This window comes from Triticum aestivum, chromosome 2D (assembly GCF_018294505.1).
Source record: "Triticum aestivum cultivar Chinese Spring chromosome 2D, IWGSC CS RefSeq v2.1, whole genome shotgun sequence".
NCBI lineage: Eukaryota > Viridiplantae > Streptophyta > Magnoliopsida > Poales > Poaceae > Triticum > Triticum aestivum.
This window is the reverse complement of record NC_057799.1, coordinates 167,803,722-167,821,916: the sequence shown is the minus strand read 5'-3', so window position 1 is coordinate 167,821,916 and position 18,195 is coordinate 167,803,722. Positions and strand designations below refer to the sequence as shown.

The 18,195-nt window shown below is 46.8% G+C and overlaps 2 protein-coding genes across 2 annotated transcripts; both read left to right on the top strand.

Moving 5' to 3' along the window:
* The first annotated feature begins 262 nt into the window (after nucleotides 1-262).
* On the top strand, nucleotides 263-5,181 carry LOC123052386 (putative PAP-specific phosphatase, mitochondrial). Its single transcript, XM_044475533.1, has 9 exons — nucleotides 263-403; nucleotides 510-642; nucleotides 2,228-2,330; nucleotides 2,414-2,649; nucleotides 2,735-2,794; nucleotides 4,048-4,430; nucleotides 4,547-4,625; nucleotides 4,731-4,781; nucleotides 4,877-5,181. The coding sequence occupies exons 1-9, from the start codon at nucleotides 303-305 to the stop codon at nucleotides 5,018-5,020; spliced, it is 1,290 nt and encodes a 429-aa protein (XP_044331468.1). The 5' UTR covers nucleotides 263-302; the 3' UTR covers nucleotides 5,021-5,181.
* Nucleotides 5,182-11,817: 6,636 nt separating this feature from the next.
* Nucleotides 11,818-13,519, top strand: LOC123049112 (transcription factor MYB41). Its single transcript, XM_044472103.1, has 3 exons — nucleotides 11,818-12,159; nucleotides 12,271-12,400; nucleotides 12,509-13,519. The coding sequence occupies exons 1-3, from the start codon at nucleotides 12,027-12,029 to the stop codon at nucleotides 13,290-13,292; spliced, it is 1,047 nt and encodes a 348-aa protein (XP_044328038.1). The 5' UTR covers nucleotides 11,818-12,026; the 3' UTR covers nucleotides 13,293-13,519.
* Nucleotides 13,520-18,195: the final 4,676 nt, after the last annotated feature.

The window sequence follows — 18,195 nt, the reverse complement described above, 5'->3', positions numbered from 1 at the left end:
CTGTTTGTTTGGCTGATTGATCCATCTGAGGCCTGACTCCTGGTAGTAGATGAAAACGTCTCCTCCCACTAAACGCGCGTTGCTGAAAATTCTGAAATAAATTCAAAATAATACGAACACTAAGATTTGAACTTTGGTAGACTAAGAATAGCACTGTCCTCTTAACCATCCAACACAGCTTTGGTTTGCCCCAAATACTTTTGTTATGTGATCAACAAATGGGTACATAATTTCTGAAGAAAAAAAAACATGTTTCAACAGTATCAGCCGTCCTGCTCCCGCCACACACACCCATATCACACATGCCGCTCCTCCACCTCTCGCTTCCGGCGCACCGTCTCCTCGTCGGCCGCCGGCGACTATTCGCCCCGCTGACGCCTCCTCCCTCTCGTATCTCGATAAGGTTTCCCTCGCAAGCTCCCAGGCCATGCATCCATCCTCCGATGTGATTTCGGTAGCAGCAACCGCCGCCGCCGCCTCTTCGGCTGATCTGTTCTGTTATTGGACAGGGCGGCAGCGTTGATATCGTCAGCCGCGGAGGATGGATGCGATCTCCCCTTCCCGCCAGAGCGCGCTCCCCACCGCCGCGAGCTCGCCGCAGCCGCCGCCTCTGTCGAGCGCGCCTGCCGCCTCTGCGTAGACGTGAGTTGACCTCATCCCCTCCTCTAGGTTTCAGATTGGGCGCCGGGGTCGTTGCCATTCGGTGGCATAGCAGTGATTTAACACTGTAAAGTAGGAGTAGCTCTCTTGATGTAAAGTTCGATGGCAACAAAGTTGAGAAAAAATTAGAAAGGATCAACTAATTTGCATATTATTCTCTGAAGTCAATTCCTGCGGTGTTGAAATTTATTTTGCAAAAAAAGAGTGAAAAGGTCCGTGGAACACCGAAAAGTCAGTTCCTTGCAAATGTTTGATAAAGCTCGAGACATATTGTGTGAAGAGGTTCATTTCTGGGGTAAAGTTTTGTAAGACAGAACATTTTAAGCATCCAATGCGTAATGCAGTATGCTAGACACAGAGAAAATCCAGTCATTTCACGTACTCGGTAGCTTTAGTAAAATCATCAAAATGATTTACCTATTCTAAAACACAGTTGTGTATTGTGGTCGCCATGTGAGTGTGATCATAAAAGGTAAACAATCTCATTTAGACAATTTTAACCATACACAGTAGAACAACAATAATATACTTCATTTTTTTCGAGGAACCGGCAGCAGCACTGCCTTTTCATTTAGACGAATATGAAGGTTTATGTACAGATGTGTCATGTTTTTGAAGGGAACTTGGCGGAAACAATAAGACAGGAACAGACTGACTATTACTCCCTCTGTAAAGAAATACAAGAGCGTTTAGATCACTAAAGCAGTGATCTAAACGATTTTATATTTCTTTACGGAGGGAGTACCTTAAAGCCAATACCTTCCATGGCATGGGCGTGCCCAAAAGCCATGTCGCGTTGGAGAGCCAGAGCGGCAACCTCAAAATGGGTGAGGCGGTTCCGCTGAAGATGCGACGATTGTGTTCCTTCCATATGTTCCACAACGTGTATAAGAGAATACCACTCTGGCATCGCTTGACCTCCTTCAGGCCATTGGAGATCATCTCGTCCCACCAATGTGAGACTGCCGTGATGAATAGAAGCGTTGGGTCCGCCACCATATCCATATTCTCTCCCGTTCAATCTTTAACGTGGCCCCAGACCGCTGTCAAGAAGGGGCAGTTCTTGCAGAGGTGCATGGCCATTTCCGGCTCCCCCAGACATAGTTGGCATGGCAGATCATATGGCCATCAAATGCTTCATATCATGCACCGTTTATTTCTGAAGTATTGACATCACTCAGTTTAGTATATCTAAGTTCTTTCCAAAATACAACATATATACCTGAAAATAAGGATAAACTATGGGATAGTTAGGAAATAAAAGGTACATCCATTCACTGAAGCCAGAATTATTTCTTGTGTATCAGGTCTTAGTTTAAGTTCAATAGGCAAAGACCAATTTTGGTCTAGTTAGTTTTGTTGCGGTTACTGAGAAGAGCATAAGTAAAAAACAGAAGCCCCAAAGGTTTCAGCAGCAATAGACTGCACTAAACCCAAACGTTGACTTCGTGAGTTCTCAGTGCATCATTTAATGGTGATGTAATAAATTCAAATGCCTAGCATGTTATCGATTGTTTAGCTGATAACCTGAGCTACATTTTGCTGGTTAATTTGTATGCCTTGACAGGTGAAGAGATCACTTCTTTCAGGTGGAAGGAAGATTCTTGAAAAGAATGACCAAAGTCCTGTGACAATTGCAGATTTTGGAGTTCAGGCCCTTATCAGCTTCGGTAATTCATAGCATAATTCCTTAGTTCAGCTTAACATATGCACTTTGTACCTTTATCTGATGCCATATTTACCCTACTGGAAGAGCTCCAGCAACTGTTTCCATCAATACCTCTGGTGGCAGAAGAGGACTCAACATTTCTGAAGTCATCTAATCCTGATGATAACAGTGGTAATGTACTCATTGAGTCAATTTCAAGTGCTGTCGCAGACAAAGTGAAAAATAGTGGTTCACCTTTAACTCATGATGATGTATTGAGAGCTATTGATAGAGGAGGCAAGGACGCTGTCTCCTTTGATTCAAATCCTGCTACTTATTGGGTAAACTGCCAAGTTTTCATTAATCGCATATCAGGATCTGTAAAAGTTCGTTCCACTGAGTTATCATGATGCTGTGGTTTTGAAGGTACTTGATCCAATTGATGGCACTAAAGGTTTCTTGAAAGGAGATGATGCTCTGTATGTGGTACAGCTCTCTGTTTATTTGTTTCTTTTTGCTTGAATGAACGGCAGGAGCTCTTCCTAATTATTTTATGGGAGGGAAAGATTATGTACAGGGGGCTAAAAGACAAACAGCTAGGTGCCAAAACTATTTAATCTGTACAAGAGCTTGCAGAAACACCATTAGGCTGGCTGAGATAAGTAGGTAGCTAGCAGTCTATCATTGCTCCATCCCATTGCTCATTGTCTTCACAAACTTCGTATGCATTCTGTCTTGGGCTTAAGGGTTGATTCTGCAAGATTCTACTACTCCTCTACTTACATAAATTCTACCAGCTATGAATAACTAACCCAATGGAGTCATTCGATGCCTTTCTTTTGAAAATTGTGCCTTTCTCTCGTCACAAAGCTGACAGGGAAGCCAAGTTGTAAGAGTCCATAATATTCATGATGTCACAGCCTAGCCAGCTGAGTACCGTATTCCGCACAAATTTAGCAAAAAAGGGGGCATATTGGAACATCCTTTCCTGTGATGTGTCAGTGTATGGGGCAAGATTGTTCCTGAAGGCCATCCACTCTTGGTAGGGTGGCTCTGTGTTCATTATAAGGCTCATCACTGGGTATCGCTGACTGCATCCTGCAACTTGGAGTACAATCGTTGTTACAGAACTGCAACGGCATAGACCTTTGTTATGAACATTTTCTGGACATTATGTGTGTTGGACACTATCTTCTCAAACGCACATTAAAATGCGTATTGTACTAGAAAATGTCGTGATGATCCATATTGGACTGTTTATATGTGTAGCTTGTCTCAGGGCCTCCATCATGTGTTCCTTTGTAGCATAAGCGATCTAGATGCATGCATCAAAAGCCCCACTCAACATTATGAGACTCATAGCACGTTGGGGTTTGTAGATTGATGATTTTCCACATGGTTCCTCACTGAAACAAACCATATTTAACATTGTAACATCGTCATTTTATTTACTGGCGTAAAGTTTGCTTGCAGCTTTTTTTTAATGAAACACTGTCCTTTTGGATTTGCAATCTTTGATAATACCAAGTATGACAAAGTAGGATATCTGAGTACTTAGTTTGGCAAATTAGGGTTGGTAAATACCATTTTTGTTCGCTCGTCTGTGGTAGCTGTTCAGTCTGAATTTTGCAGGTCCATGCTTTCTAAAATTCTAAGTGCTACCTGAGCAATAGATCATGGTCACTACATTTTCGTATTATTTTTCTTCTGATATGAAGCTATTCTTGCTTTGTCTTAAGGTCGGTTTGGCTCTTGTGGTGAACGGGAAGGTAGCAGTGGGAGTGATGGGATGTCCAAATTGGACCAATGGTACCACGGCAAACAAGAAAGAAGAAAATCTTGATCCCTGTCCTGGCAATGGCATCCTTATGGTGTCTCATGTATGCTGTGGTACTTGGTCTAGGCACTTGTCTCCTGAGATTGGCCAGTTCACCACAGCACAGGATGTTTGGAAGAGATGTTTTGTTGATGCATGTTCAGTTGTGCACATGGCACGCTTCTGCATTCCGGATAGCCAAACTTGGAACATGATACCATTATCCGTCCTCTTTGACTCAACAACAGATGAATCTGATACTCGAGATGAGAATAAAATTCTTCTCCGATATGCTTGCTGTGGCAGGTTTGTTGCATTTTCTATTTATTACCAGCATTATACTAGAAAAGTATGTTAGGTTGATAGTGACTATCTTAGACTGATCATCGATGAGTGATAATGCTCTTGCTGATGTTTTGTAGCTTGTGCAAATATATAATGGTAGCATCTGGGAGAGCCTCAGTTTTTTTCAGTCGAGCACGGGTGAACACTCAAATCAAGGTGTCCTCTTGCTTGAAATTCCAATGGTTCTGCATGACAAGTTAAACAACTTGCGGACTATGTTTACACATACGCTGACCTTGTCTACTCCCACTGTTTGCATAGGCTTGGGATCATGCTGTTGGGATGATTTGTGTGCAGGAAGCTGGTGGTCAGGTATATACCTCTGTCTGAAATCTACATTTGTTCTATCGACTAACCGGCATTAGTATTATAACTTTTGTAATTTTGCAATTTTTTGAAACTGACAGATCAGTGACTGGAGTGGAGAACCGTTGGATCTTGCAGCTGACCTAACAGGGCGAAGAATTCTGTACCCTTCAGGCGGTGTTCTTGTCACAAACGGCGCTCTGCACGACAAGCTCGTCGAACTGATCTCAGCAAACTATAAATAGTAGATGCAGTGTTGCGCAGCTTCAAACAGGAGCACGATTTTGTTCTGTCTGTAACATTTTACCGCATGACAAACTGTATCGGGTCTCGCATTCATAGAGGTAAACCACAGCCTTGTTCAGAATATTTACATGAATCAAATAGCACAGTTCCCTTTGACTAATGAGCACCTGAATGAATTTGGCAAGCAACGTCACCCAGAAGCTATAGGCGTGAAATGCGGTACCGTGCTCGATGTTCCCTTGAGTCGGCATCTAAATTGCCTTCAGAATTATACAGTCCTTGGCCTTCAGAGTCTCTGCATCTGTTGGATAACCTTGAGAAGGTTGCATTGCATGGTCGTACGACGTCCACGCAGGCAAGCACCCCTGAGCCGAAGGCCTCATTCAAGCAAAGCTTGCAGCGTGGAGAAGCGAAATCTCGGACAAATCTGACATCGCTGCACCTTGCAACATGTTTGGCCACCAATTCTCTTCAAGCCCAAGAAAAAGGCACCCCCAAAGCTTGCAGGATAACGACCTGCAGAGATCGTTCGTAATGCAAAATTGCCACCTTATAAGCATGATTAGCCCAGCAAATCCACATCACGTACACCCGGACGACCTTTACTGCTGCAGCCACTACGACGGTCTGGACACTGATCCGTTGGCCTCTCCGGTGACACGTACCTCCGCCTGCCGCGGGTTCAGTAAACCGAGATGACCCGACATTATATCTTCTTGCTGTAGCCTATGCTGACTTTGATGGGCGCAATAAGAAAGGCTACTGATCAGATGTTTTTGTGTGCAGAAAGTCGTAATTATCGTACGCGTCTTCAGAATAGCTCTGCTGCGTAAGCAAGCTAGCTTAGCTATCAGGGTGAAATTAAGTTGTCCAAGGCATCAAGAGGGTTAACTTGATCTGAAATGCTGCCTGTCGCTTGCTGCAGGAACCGCCCATGCTTGCCAAGAGTCAGCCATTCCGGCATGCAAACCCCGGCTGATTGACCAGCGGAAATGACAAGTGTACAAGTGGTTGGACTTCAGATGTCGTGAAAGTGTATGGAACGAGCCAATGCCGTTCTTGCCCAGATCAAGTGCCAAATGCTCTCAAGTGTATGTGCTGGTGAACTACTATTTGCGCTGGCGTCCGAGATCGAGCATTGTCGGCGCTAGTTTCGTGTATTGAGCTACGCAACTGAGATCTTGGTATCTCACTTGACACCATATAAAAACATCAAGGAAATTGTTGTTATAATGCTTAATCAACAACAAGCGGTGCGTATTGGACACTAAGCATGAGGTCTTTCTTCTCCAAAAAACAGTGCTTGCATGAGCATGAGCTAGCGTCGGAACGGCCAACCAATGTACTCCTACTACATATGAACAGCTGCGTATGAACAGCCGAAAACAGGTACCAAATGTTCTGAATAATTCCGATTTATATACTCCTCAGCACGTCCTTTCAGTCAGACATCTGAACATTAATTTCTCTCCTTCTCTTTCTAGCCACAAACTGCACTCCATCATGAATTGTCCTCTGATGCTCTGACCCATATGCTGAATCGACCAAGGTCCAAGGCATATACGGAACCAAGTGCGCTAGCTGTTTTTATGCCACCAACTCGCCGCATCCAGATGACAATAATGTCGCATAAGAAAGATACACCCCTAGAAAATTAAATGTCCTGCTTGCCGTTTCCAGGCCATATGCATCCAGGGAGCAAGTACGATATGCATGGGCCATGACATGAAATAACAATGTTTCCCGCCCATCTACTCTTGCTAACTATAGGCGGAGGCGATCCAGGTCACAACCAAACGAAACCACAGCCACGGGCGCCTCATCCTGGCCACTGACAAATATTTTTATGGAGCAGCTGGGAGTGATGCAACGGAGGCGCCAGTTTGTATGTTGAGTTGACAGTTTGTTGACACCTCATCCATGGATCCACGTATGTACGTACCTCGTCCCCCATGCAAATACCATAGTTTTCTACGGACCCCACGCATGAACAGTGATCACAGGCTCGCAGAGATGCCAAAAAAGAAAAAAGAAATAGTATAGGAGATCGTCACAGCTATTGCAATTAACTAACCTCTCAATCATGTTCATGCCTGATCACCAAATGAATGTTCTAGCAGGATCAGGTTCAGATAATACACTTAACTATGCATGGATGCCCTGCACAAACAAAGGAGGTAAAGATTAACTGGCTCATGCGTAAGTACTGGCTGGAGTGCACTATTTTACCTTGCATTGGTTGATCTGATCGCGCTCCAACGTGGCGACGCCTGATCCGTGATCACAGGTGCTAATCAACCATTCCGGACTATAGAAAACGCGATCACATCCGCGTAAAGTGCAGCAAGACGAAGTCAGAGTTGTCTTGGCCAGCCAGCTCCACAATAATCTACAGTATCTAACGCGATGCCTTTGCGTCTAAACAATGAAATCCACAAACCCCTGGCTAAAAATACACAATTATGAGAGGGATTTGAATACGTTAAACGTCAATGTTAGGATGAAGCAGGCGAGACCGGGGTGACCTCACGGAGATCTCCCGGATCACCCAACCGCGAATTAACTATTGCGCGCGCGCGTATAGAGAAGGACGCCGTAGCGCCTAGACTATTGGAGGCCGGGGGACACGTAGGCGCGTGTGTGCGTCGCGTTATTCGCAGCAACTCTCTGTCCGTCGCGTAGGTCAAAAGGGCGACGTAAGCGGTGCTCCGTTTCGGGCAGGGGATACGCCATGGAATCCTGATCTCGCGCCACGTGAGCCCCCGATCAGGTATTAGGGGAATACTTAAGAGCTTCATGCGGGCGGGTTAATGGTTGTTAATCTGAGGGCGTGTGTTGGCTCGCTTGAAAACTGCTGGGGATTTGTTTTGAGTAGTGCGTGGAAGAGGGCCGGTGTCTCCATGGCGAGAGACATGGAGGCGTATGCAGCTTATGTGTTGATTAATTAGAGTTAAGCTACTAGCAAATCTAGCTAGCTGGCTAGGTTATCCCTGTGTACTCCAACGCTTCCTGATTAAGTAGCTAGGTAGGTGGGTTAATTGTAGTATACGCCATGTTGTACGTATGTATCAGTGTATCTGATCGCGGATTAACAAATGGTGTAACATGCATGTCTAGCTTGTCCGTCTTATCTACTAATACGACGACCGGTCAAGTCTTGCAACAAATCTACTGTACTAGCGAGCTACTGTACCTAGCTAGTACACGTACGCATATATATGCGCCATGCGTACGTACTGGTGTACTACTCTCTGGGTTGCCGTATGAACAACGATCGCAGTGGAAGCTGCGCGAGAGTGTGATCTCACTGCCCGTACTTTTATCACCATATATATATATTTTTTCCCTAGTGTTAATAGCGATCCATGTACGGACGCTGGTTAAAGTACTCCGGTCGATCCCCGGAAGCATCGGCAAGCATTGCTCGCTGGCACTTCACAGGTGTGCACGGTGCGCACACACGCGCGAGGCGCTGTCGTCGTTACGTCTGCACGCCAGTCTAATCACCTCTCGGTAATTTTAGCCTCCGGTTTCGTTCGGACCAGTCGGTTGGCACGTACTCCGTTTCACAATACATGCCTTTCATTTGTCAAAATATAGATGTATCTAGACATGTTTTAGTATATAGGTACATCCATTTTTGGATAAATGGAAGTCAAGTATTTTGAAACGGAGGGAGTACAATTGAGCTCATCACGCATGCTCAATTAATTGAGCACTACTGGTAGTATGTGGTAAAAAAAGTTTAGATGCAAGCATGTACCCTTAACCGAAACAGTGATTGCATGTAGACCATTGATTGCATGCATGCTCCCCAATTAAGTCTGAGAAGGACGGTCGGCCAACTAGTCCGAAATAGCCTGTTCTATTGGACGCGGGGTTATTTTCATGACATACGATAATGATGTTTGCATTCGGAAATGGACGCCAAAAGTGGCTACTGCCTCCGAAAATTGTATAATGTTGCTGTGTGAATCCGTACCGTTAGTGGAGCGACCTGCAGACTACTAATCGCCTTCCCTAATTTGGACTTGGTTACCCCTCCTCCTGCTTAAACTAATTAAGACGGGTGCCTTATTTTGGAGGGCTGGCTAATCAGGGGGTAGCGGTACAGGTTTGTGGTTGGGCAACAGAGATCATTATTAATCATCTCACTACATTAGTATTAACCGCAAGCAAGCAAGCATTGTATAGGGCATTGACTGTTTTAGTCGCTGCGCGTTTGATGGAGTGGATGAGATATTTGTGCATTGTTAACTTTGCCGTAAGCTGCACAGTTTGGCTTTCTTTTCGTCCCTTCTCCAAATTAATCTTCTATTTGTGGATGTGCTCATCAGCTAAATTGAACCTGCTCGTTGGTTTCGTCTGCGCTACTAGCTTTTTTTGCGTCACCTTAATCTGGACATTAATATTGAATTTATGCACCAGCCAACTCATCCAAAAGTCCGAACTGATGGTGGGAGGTGGGCAATATATTTCAACACTCCCCCTCACGTCTAGGCTATTTTAGTCCTTAGACATGGGATCGATGTAGGCTGCAGAATCGTTTTATTTAATACTGCGTTGGCAGGATTTTGAATTCAAGACCTCTTGGCTCTGATACCATATTGAATTTATGCACCAGTCAACTCATCCAAAAGTCCGAACTCATGAAGGAAGATGGGCGATATATTTCAACAATTAAATCAATAAATACTCAGTGCTGGAAAAAAACCTTCATTCAAGCGTGCTCTCGTGTTGTACTCGCATGTACGAGTGGCTTGATGTGTGCCGGCCGTGTCGAGCAATTATTGTGATGCACAAAAGGTCAATTGACATGGACACTACAAGCTCGATTGGCAGACACGCGTCCCTACCGGAAAGAGAGCTTAATGGAGTACCAAGTGAGTGTTGCGTGTTTCATGGAACTAAGACAACAAAAGACGATGCTAAATGCCAAGTAAGTTTCATTTTCACCCATTTAACTATGATCTTCTTCTTTGCAGGTGATTTAACCGCGATCTTGTACGTAGTAGTAATCTTTTTAGTAATATTATTAGGTATTCAGGGTACGTTCATGCTGTGTTGTACTACTCCTTATATGAGCCTTCACTTGCGACATCAATCGTTCATGCTTCGTTCACTCGTAGATCGCATCCGTACAACAGGGTAGTAGCAATATTCTCTCCCTGGTCGCGTTTTCCTGGCTTGATGTCACTTTCAATTTCCTTTACACACACTCTGATTTGCTTGGGCAAACTTTTTTGACGTTTGTTTTCACTTTACATATTAACTAGTAATATCAGCGCAGAAACCGCGCCTGCTGGTTGTGGAGGGACACGAAGTACGAGTCGCAATCCCCAAAAATAATAGCACACGAGTCCTTCGGACGAACACCCCATCGAGCCTTTTTGCGGTACACCACATGAGCAGGTGGCACACCTGTGCACACCCGTGTACTTGTCAGCCACACGGTCGCCGGCCGGCACACGACGTACGTGGGGAACCGCTAAAATCCTTCGCCCGAAAATCGATCCATCGGTCGTTTTACACGACACAAATCTAAAGACGAGCAAAAAAAAGAAGTAAAAACGTGGCCACGTCGGGATCTTGCATGATCCGCAGATAGATCTCGGTCGACGTCGACTCCAGCACACACGAGGGCGAGGTCCCCGAGCAAGAGCGTCGCGAATTCGATTTCGAACACACGCGCGTGGCGCGTCTCCTTTTGCCTGTCAGATCTTCTTTCGTTACGGACCACGGCGGGGCGAGACTGTCATGTGGCCGGCCGGCCGGCCGTCCGGCTGTGCCCGGCATGTCAGCTAGCGAGGACGTACGGCGGGAAGGCGGTGCGGGCGCAGGGCCATGCACAGGAATTAAAAGGAAAGCTGCACGCGGGCCTCTGCCGCCTTGCCAGTTTATCGCCGGTGCTGGCCCCTCCCGCCGCTGCTGCTGCTGCCATGGCCATGGCCCGTTGCCGTGGGAGCAGGGCAGTGCGTTTTTCCTTCCATGCAGCAGTGTCCGTGCAGTTCCTCGACCACGAGGGCTTGCTAGGGATAGATAGAGTTGGCCGGGCCGGCACGAGTCTGGGCCGTCCGTCAGCGGGGCGAGGTGGCGCAGGAGGGCGGGCACCACAAGGCAGGGCAGGCCAGCGGCGTTCGTCAACGCCAGCTAGCCGACGGGAGTGGCAAAACACGAGTCAAATATCGATAGATTAGATTGGATTGGATGTTTCGCCCGCCAAGAAATTTACCCACTACTACGTAGATCCTTGGTTTACTAGTAGTAGTAAAAGTAAAATACAGTACAGTTGACTGTTTTGCACTCCATCATTGTCTTTTGTTTCCTAGCTCGTTCAGCCTGACGGAGTCTAGTAGATTCTACCACGATCGGTAAAAATGGCATGTTGCTGATGGAACGGGCAAAAGGCCAAGGGAGGAGGAAGCACGCTCCACTGATCTACTCCGCAAGGATCGACACATGTGATTATCTCGGTCAAAACACAAGACAATGTTCCACGAGGCTACGGGCTAGCCTTGCCTGCGACGATGGGATAGTCGGGGTGGCACGCCAGCGCGTGCCGTGGGATCTGCCTGGCTACTTTGGGGGGTGGCGTCCCGCCCTGCGTGCGTTTCTTGTCTTCCGGTCGCGACCTTTTTTACCCCTTCCATCCTCATCCAACGGACCAGACGCTTTCCGGCCGTGGGCGTGGCCCTGAGACGAGACGCAGCCCGCAGCCGGCAGGAGAGCCACGTCGCGGCCGCGATAAACAAAGGCCGGCACCGAATCCTGTTGACTTGGACCGCCACCCCCGGCCCGTCGCCCTCGCGCCCTTTATAAGCCTTTCCATCGCCCCCACACACCTTCGTCTCCCGTCCTCTACCTCCATCCATCCGCCCAGTTTCAGTTTTCACACTCTCCTAGCTAGCTAGCTCCTCTCCATACTCCAGCTGCGAGACAAACTGAGCCTTTTCCTGCTTGTTCCATCGCCCAATCCGTCTCTACAGTTCTTGTGTACGCGATTAGATGGGGCGCGCGCCGTGCTGCGACAGGACCGGGCTCAAGAAGGGGCCGTGGACGCAGGAGGAGGACGAGAAGCTCATCGCCTACATCAAGAAGCACGGCCAGGGCAACTGGCGCACCCTCCCCAAGGATGCCGGTAAGCGACTCGGACTCACACAGCTGCTTGCTCTGGCAACCGATCGATCCCACACAAAGGTGATGGATAGATAGATAATTAATCGGTTGTGTTGCGTCTGTGTGTGTGCAGACCTGGAGCGGTGCGGGAAGAGCTGCCGGCTGCGGTGGACCAACTACCTCCGGCCGGACATCAAGCGCGGCCGCTTCTCCTTCGAGGAGGAGGAGACCATCATCCAGCTCCACAGCATCCTCGGCAACAAGTAAGAACTACGTAATTAACAACTATATATGCACTCAGTTCACATCATTCAACTCGACGTAGTACGGTTTCCTGGCGAGTTTGGTTTTGATTTTACATGATTGCTCAGGTGGTCAGCCATTGCGGCGAGGCTGCCCGGACGGACGGACAACGAGATCAAGAACTACTGGAACACGCACATCCGCAAGCGCCTCCTCCGCATGGGCATCGACCCCGTCACCCACGCGCCGCGCCTCGACCTCCTCGACCTCTCCTCGCTCCTCAAGCCTGCCGCCTACTACCCCACGCAGGCCGACCTCGACACGCTCCGCGCCTTCGAGCCGCTCGCCAACTACCCGGACCTCCTCCGCCTCGCCTCCACCCTCCTCGCAGCCCCGACCACAACCTCCTCGCAGCCCACGACCCAACAGCAGATGCTCCTCCCTTGGCTGATCCAGGCGCAGATGGCGCAGCAGGTACCTCAGGCGCCGCCGCAACATGCCACGGCCGCAGACATGTTCTTGCAGCCCAGCTCGGCGTGCCAAATGCCGGGCCTGGTTCACGCGAACCCCGCGCAGCAACTACACCAGGATCACGTGGTGGCCTCTGACTACGGGCAGCTCCCGGGCTACGACAACCAGCTCGAGCTCGACTACGTGCCGGCGCTGATGCAGATGGCGTCAGACACGTCGAACCTGCAGTGGAGCAGCCCGGTCACAAGTAGCAACAACAACAACTGCAACGTCGGCTCCGGCGTATCCACGCCGTCATCGAGCCCCGCCGGGCGTGTGAACTCGGCTTCAACGGCAGCGTTCTGCGCCAACACGAGCAATATTGACGCCTTCAGCGCCGACGCCGCCGGGCTGTTCGACATGCACCTGTCCGATCTCCTGGATGTGAGCGACTACATGTAGTGAAAATACAAGTACGGGTTCCATTCCACATGCATGCATGTGGAAACTAAGTTGAACAGTTCATCACGTACTACCGACCGAGAGGGGGCAAACACATGCATGATGATCACGTACGAGAGCCGTTTTTGTACAGGATTGTACCATTTTTATCCAGTTCATGGTCACTGGTTACTGTTAGAAACTTCACTTTTGCTTTTCCTGTTATTCTTATTTCGATCTTCAATTCATTGGTGTGTGTGGTGCATGTCAGTGTGGGGAATCATGGCAAAGGTGGCTTCATATGATTGGTGGAGGCGGCTGCTGTCCCTCTCACTTGCATCATATGCTTTGTCTCCAGTGAAGAAAAATAGGGTCACTTGCATCATATGTCTGTTTGTTCTTGTTCATTCGATTTCTTTAGTTTAATTTTGCTGCCTCTTTTATTTCATTGGTTACTGTACCACTGAGAATATAATATAAGTATAAAAGAAGAAATCAAATGGAGGGAGAAAAACCAACTAGAATAAGGACACAAGTAACTGTCAAGTCACTGATGGTCACATGACAAGCAATTATTCTTTAATCGTTGGGAAAATAGACTGGAGTTGGTGCGCAACTTAATGATTGCTGCTGCCTGCTCCGTCGATCGACGAGCGACCAACAGTTACCCGATTGACCACATGTATTTGTTTTTCTGTATATAAGTCAAAGAGAAATCTATGGTAATGGATTAATTAGTAAGCTTCATCAAAGTTTACATTCCTCGTAATACTATATGTTGTAGTTGTAGTTTGATATAACCGTCTTGTTTGGGTATGGTCAGGTCAACACACACGACTCGTACAAGGCTGCATGAGCCTAGGTAGTACGCCTTCAAGGCCAATGTGTGTAGTGTACGTACATACATACCAAAGCAACTCAATGTATGTATGCATTCTTAGTTATACGCATGGCATATCATTATTTCCGTACGTATTTAAGACCTTAACTGGAAAAAACATTAGATTAATGAGGCCATGACCTTGTCTTTAAATGCATTATGTAATTATGTGCGCATAATATGTTTGCTCAAATGGAGCCAGTGTGCATCGAGCTCATTATTCGATAACAAATTTGATGAGCGAACATGCGTTGGATATTAGATCTTATAGCGCAACGTAATCAGAGTTGTTGATCTCGGCGCGTGAAAAGAGAGAAGAGGGAGATGTATGATCTGCCGGGAAAGAGAAAGAAAGGGAAGGAGGAGAAGGAAGGACAACTGGATGGAAGAGATGATGAGAAGGAGGACGAGGAAGCAGAAGGAAGCGGGGCGGGGAGCTGACTGGTGGCGACTAGCTCGCACATGTCATCTTATTATCGTGAGTAACGGAACTCTAACCTACGAGCGTGGTGTGACATAACGAGTCTACTAGAGGATGTCTAGGACCCCCCCCCCCCAATCCAATCGTGCTAATGTAGGAACTCGGAGGATTCACATTATTTACGTGATCAAGAGATATGCTCCCTGCAACAGCAAAAGATCATGTTGTAACGCCACTCCATAAATAGATGTCTTGCTACCGAAGGCGACAAAAGTATATAATGGCCTTGATGACCATTGTCGGTCAAAGATAATCTCCATCCGGGGAAGCAATAATCGGAAGACCTAGTTTCGTACATACAACTACATACTCCCTCTATAACATAATACAAGACATGTTATAGAGAGAGTATATAAGAAGGTACCTTTAGGGGGCCTAGACCTTGGTAAAACTACATATTTCCTATGAGATCCCTCTGGCCACTACCACTCTCTTTATTGTTCTTCATGACCCCTCATTTTGACCTTAAGATTGACGGTGAATCAATTATCGGCAGCTCACGCACGCCTGGAGCCTAGCTGTATTTTGTTTGTCAACCCACAAGCGGTGCAGTTGCGACACTACCGATCTCTATCCTGGTCATGACCATCGCTGGATTTGTGGGCATCCAGAACCACTTAGACCAAATGTGCTCTTGATAGTCACGGCAAAACCAATGAAATCGTGCTAGACTCCAACCCGCCCCTAAGTCGTGAAGATCGGAACGACCATAGATCCCAGGCGAGAGCGGAAACTCATTGCTTTCTCCAACATGAAGCCTGGAGTTTGCCAAATAATAAAGGAAGACATCACAAGGATCTTAGGCAATCCATAAACGGTGAAGGCGTATTTTACTTTCTAGCTCAATGACCTACCATTTCTAGTTCAAGCATGTAGACTTGCTACCACATAACAAAAGATGGGCCTTCATTCCGAAAAACCTTCCATCTCTCTAACAATCCAAATACTTGAAGGAAATATGCCCTAGAGGCAATAATAAAGTTGTTATTTATATTTCCTTATATCATGATAAATGTTTATTATTCATGCTAGAATTGTATTAACCGGAAACTTAGTACATGTGTGAATACATAGACAAACAGAGTGTCACTAGTATGCCTCTACTTGACTAGGTCGTTGAATCAAATATGGTTAAGTTTCCTAGCCATAGACATGAGTTGTCATTTGATTAACGGGATCACATCATTAGAGAATGATGTGATTGACTTGATCCATTCCGTTAGCTTAACACTTGATCGTTTAGTATGTTGCTATTGCTTTCTTCATGACTTATACATGTTCCTATGACTATGAGATTATGTAACTCCCGAATACCGGAGGAACACTTAGTGTGCTACCAAACGTCACAACGTAACTGGGTGATTATAAAGGTGCTCTACAGGTGTCTCCGATGGTACTTGTTAAGTTGGCATAGATCGAGATTAGGATTTGTCACTCCGATTGTCGGAGATGTATCTCTGGGCCCTCTCGGTAATGCACATCACTATAAGCCTTGCAAGCAATGTGACTAATGGGTTAGTTGCGGGATAATGCATTACGAAACGAGTAAAGAGACTTGCCGGTAACGAGATTGAACTAGGTATTGAGATACCGACGATCGAATCTCGGGCAAGTAACATACCGATGACAAAGGGAACAACGTATGTTGTTATGCGGTTTGACCGATTAAGATCTTCGTAGAATATGTAGGAACCAATATGAGCATCCAGGTTCCGCTATTGGTTATTGACCGGAGATGAGTCTCGATCAATAAAGGGAACCTACATAGTTCTCGAACCCGTAGGGTCCGCACGCTTAACGTTCTGTGATGATCGGTATTATGAGTTTATGTGTTTTGATGTACCGAAGGTTGTTCGGAGTCCCGGATATGATCACGGACATGACGAGGAGTCTCGAAATGGATGAGACATAAAGATCGATATATTGGATGGCTATGTTTGGACATCGGAATGGTTCCTGTTGAGTTCGGGCATTTACCGGAGTACCGGGAGGTTACCGGAACCCCCGGGGAGTGTATGGGCCTTATTGGGCCTTAGTGGGAGAGAGGAAGAGGCGGCCTAGGAGGGGGCGCCCCGCCCCCCCAAGCTCAATCCGAATTGGGAGGGGGGCCGGCCCCCCTTTCCTTCCTCCCTCTCTCCTCCTTCCTTCCTCTCCTACTCCTACTTGGAAGGGGGGAATCCTACTCCCGGTGGGAGTAGGACTCCCCTAGGGCGCGCCATTGAGAGGGTCGGCCCTCCCCCTCCTCCACTCCTTTATATACGGGGGAGAGGGGCACCCCATAGACACACAAGTTGATCATTGTCTCAGCCGTGTGCGGTGCCCCCCTCCACCATAATCCACCTCGGTCATATCGTTGTAGTGCTTAGGTGAAGCCCTGCGCCGGTAGCTTCATCATCACCGTCATCACGCCGTCATGCTGACGAAGCTCTCCCTCGACACTCGGCTGGATCGATAGTTCATGGGACGTCACCGAGCTGAATGTGTGCAGATCGCGGATGTGTCGTACTTTCGGTACTAGGTCGGAACGTGAAGACGTACGACTACATCAACCGGTTGTCATAATACTTCCGCTTACGGTCTACGAGGGTACATGGACTACATTCTCCCCTCTCGTCGCTATGCATCACCATGATCTTGCGTGTGCGTAGGATTTTTTTGAAATTACTGCGTTCCCCAACAGTGGCATCCGAGCCAGGTCTATGCGTAGATGTTATATGCACGAGTAGAACACAAAGAGTTGTGGGCGATAATAGTCATACTGCTTACCAGCATGTCATACTTTGATTCGGCGGTGTTGTTGGATGAAGCGGCCCAGACCGACATTACGCGTACGCCTACGCGAGACTGGTTCTACCGACGTGCTTCGCACACAGGTGGCTGGCGAGTGTCAGTTTCTCCAAATTTAGTTGAATTGAGTGTGGCTACGCCCGGTCCTTATTGAAGGTTAAAACAACACACTTGATGAAAAATCGTTGTGGTTTTGATGCGTAGGTAAGAACTGAAGGAAATATGCCCTAGAGGCAATAATAAAGTTATTATTTATTTCCTTATTTCATGATAAATGTTTATAATTAATGCTAGAATTGTATTAACCGGAAACATCATACATGTGTGAATACATAGACAAACAGAGTGTCACTACTATGCCTCTACTTGACTAGCTCGTTGATCAAAGATGGTTATGTTTCCTAGCCATTGACATGAGTTGTCATTTGATTAACGGGATCATATCATTAAGAGAATGATGTGATTGACTTGACCCATTTCGTTAGCTTAGCACACGATCGTTGTTCATACATGAATAAAACCTTATATGGTTACACACCCAATGAAAATGGTTCGTTGGATCTCGATCGTAGTGATACACATATTCATAATATTGAAACCAAAAGATGCAATGTTAATAATGATAGTGCAACTTATTTGTGATACTGCCGTTTAAGGTCATATTGGTGTAAATCGCATGAAGAAACTCCATGCTGATGGGCTTTTGGAATCACTTGATGCTTGAAAACCATGCCTCTTGGGCAAGATGACTAAAGCGCCGTTCTCCGGAACAATGG

Bases quoted from the DNA above. Each gene is read 5' to 3' on its own strand.
- LOC123052386 (XM_044475533.1), top strand. From the start codon at position 303: ATGCCGCTCCTCCACCTCTCGCTTCCGGCGCACCGTCTCCTCGTCGGC. The intron at 2,331-2,413 runs GTAATTCATAGC...CCCTACTGGAAG, and splicing joins TCAGGCCCTTATCAGCTTCG to AGCTCCAGCAACTGTTTCCA. The intron at 4,626-4,730 runs GTGTCCTCTTGC...CTGTTTGCATAG, and splicing joins GGGTGAACACTCAAATCAAG to GCTTGGGATCATGCTGTTGG.
- LOC123049112 (XM_044472103.1), top strand. From the start codon at position 12,027: ATGGGGCGCGCGCCGTGCTGCGACAGGACCGGGCTCAAGAAGGGGCCG. The intron at 12,160-12,270 runs GTAAGCGACTCG...GTGTGTGTGCAG, and splicing joins CACCCTCCCCAAGGATGCCG to ACCTGGAGCGGTGCGGGAAG. The intron at 12,401-12,508 runs GTAAGAACTACG...ATGATTGCTCAG, and splicing joins CACAGCATCCTCGGCAACAA to GTGGTCAGCCATTGCGGCGA.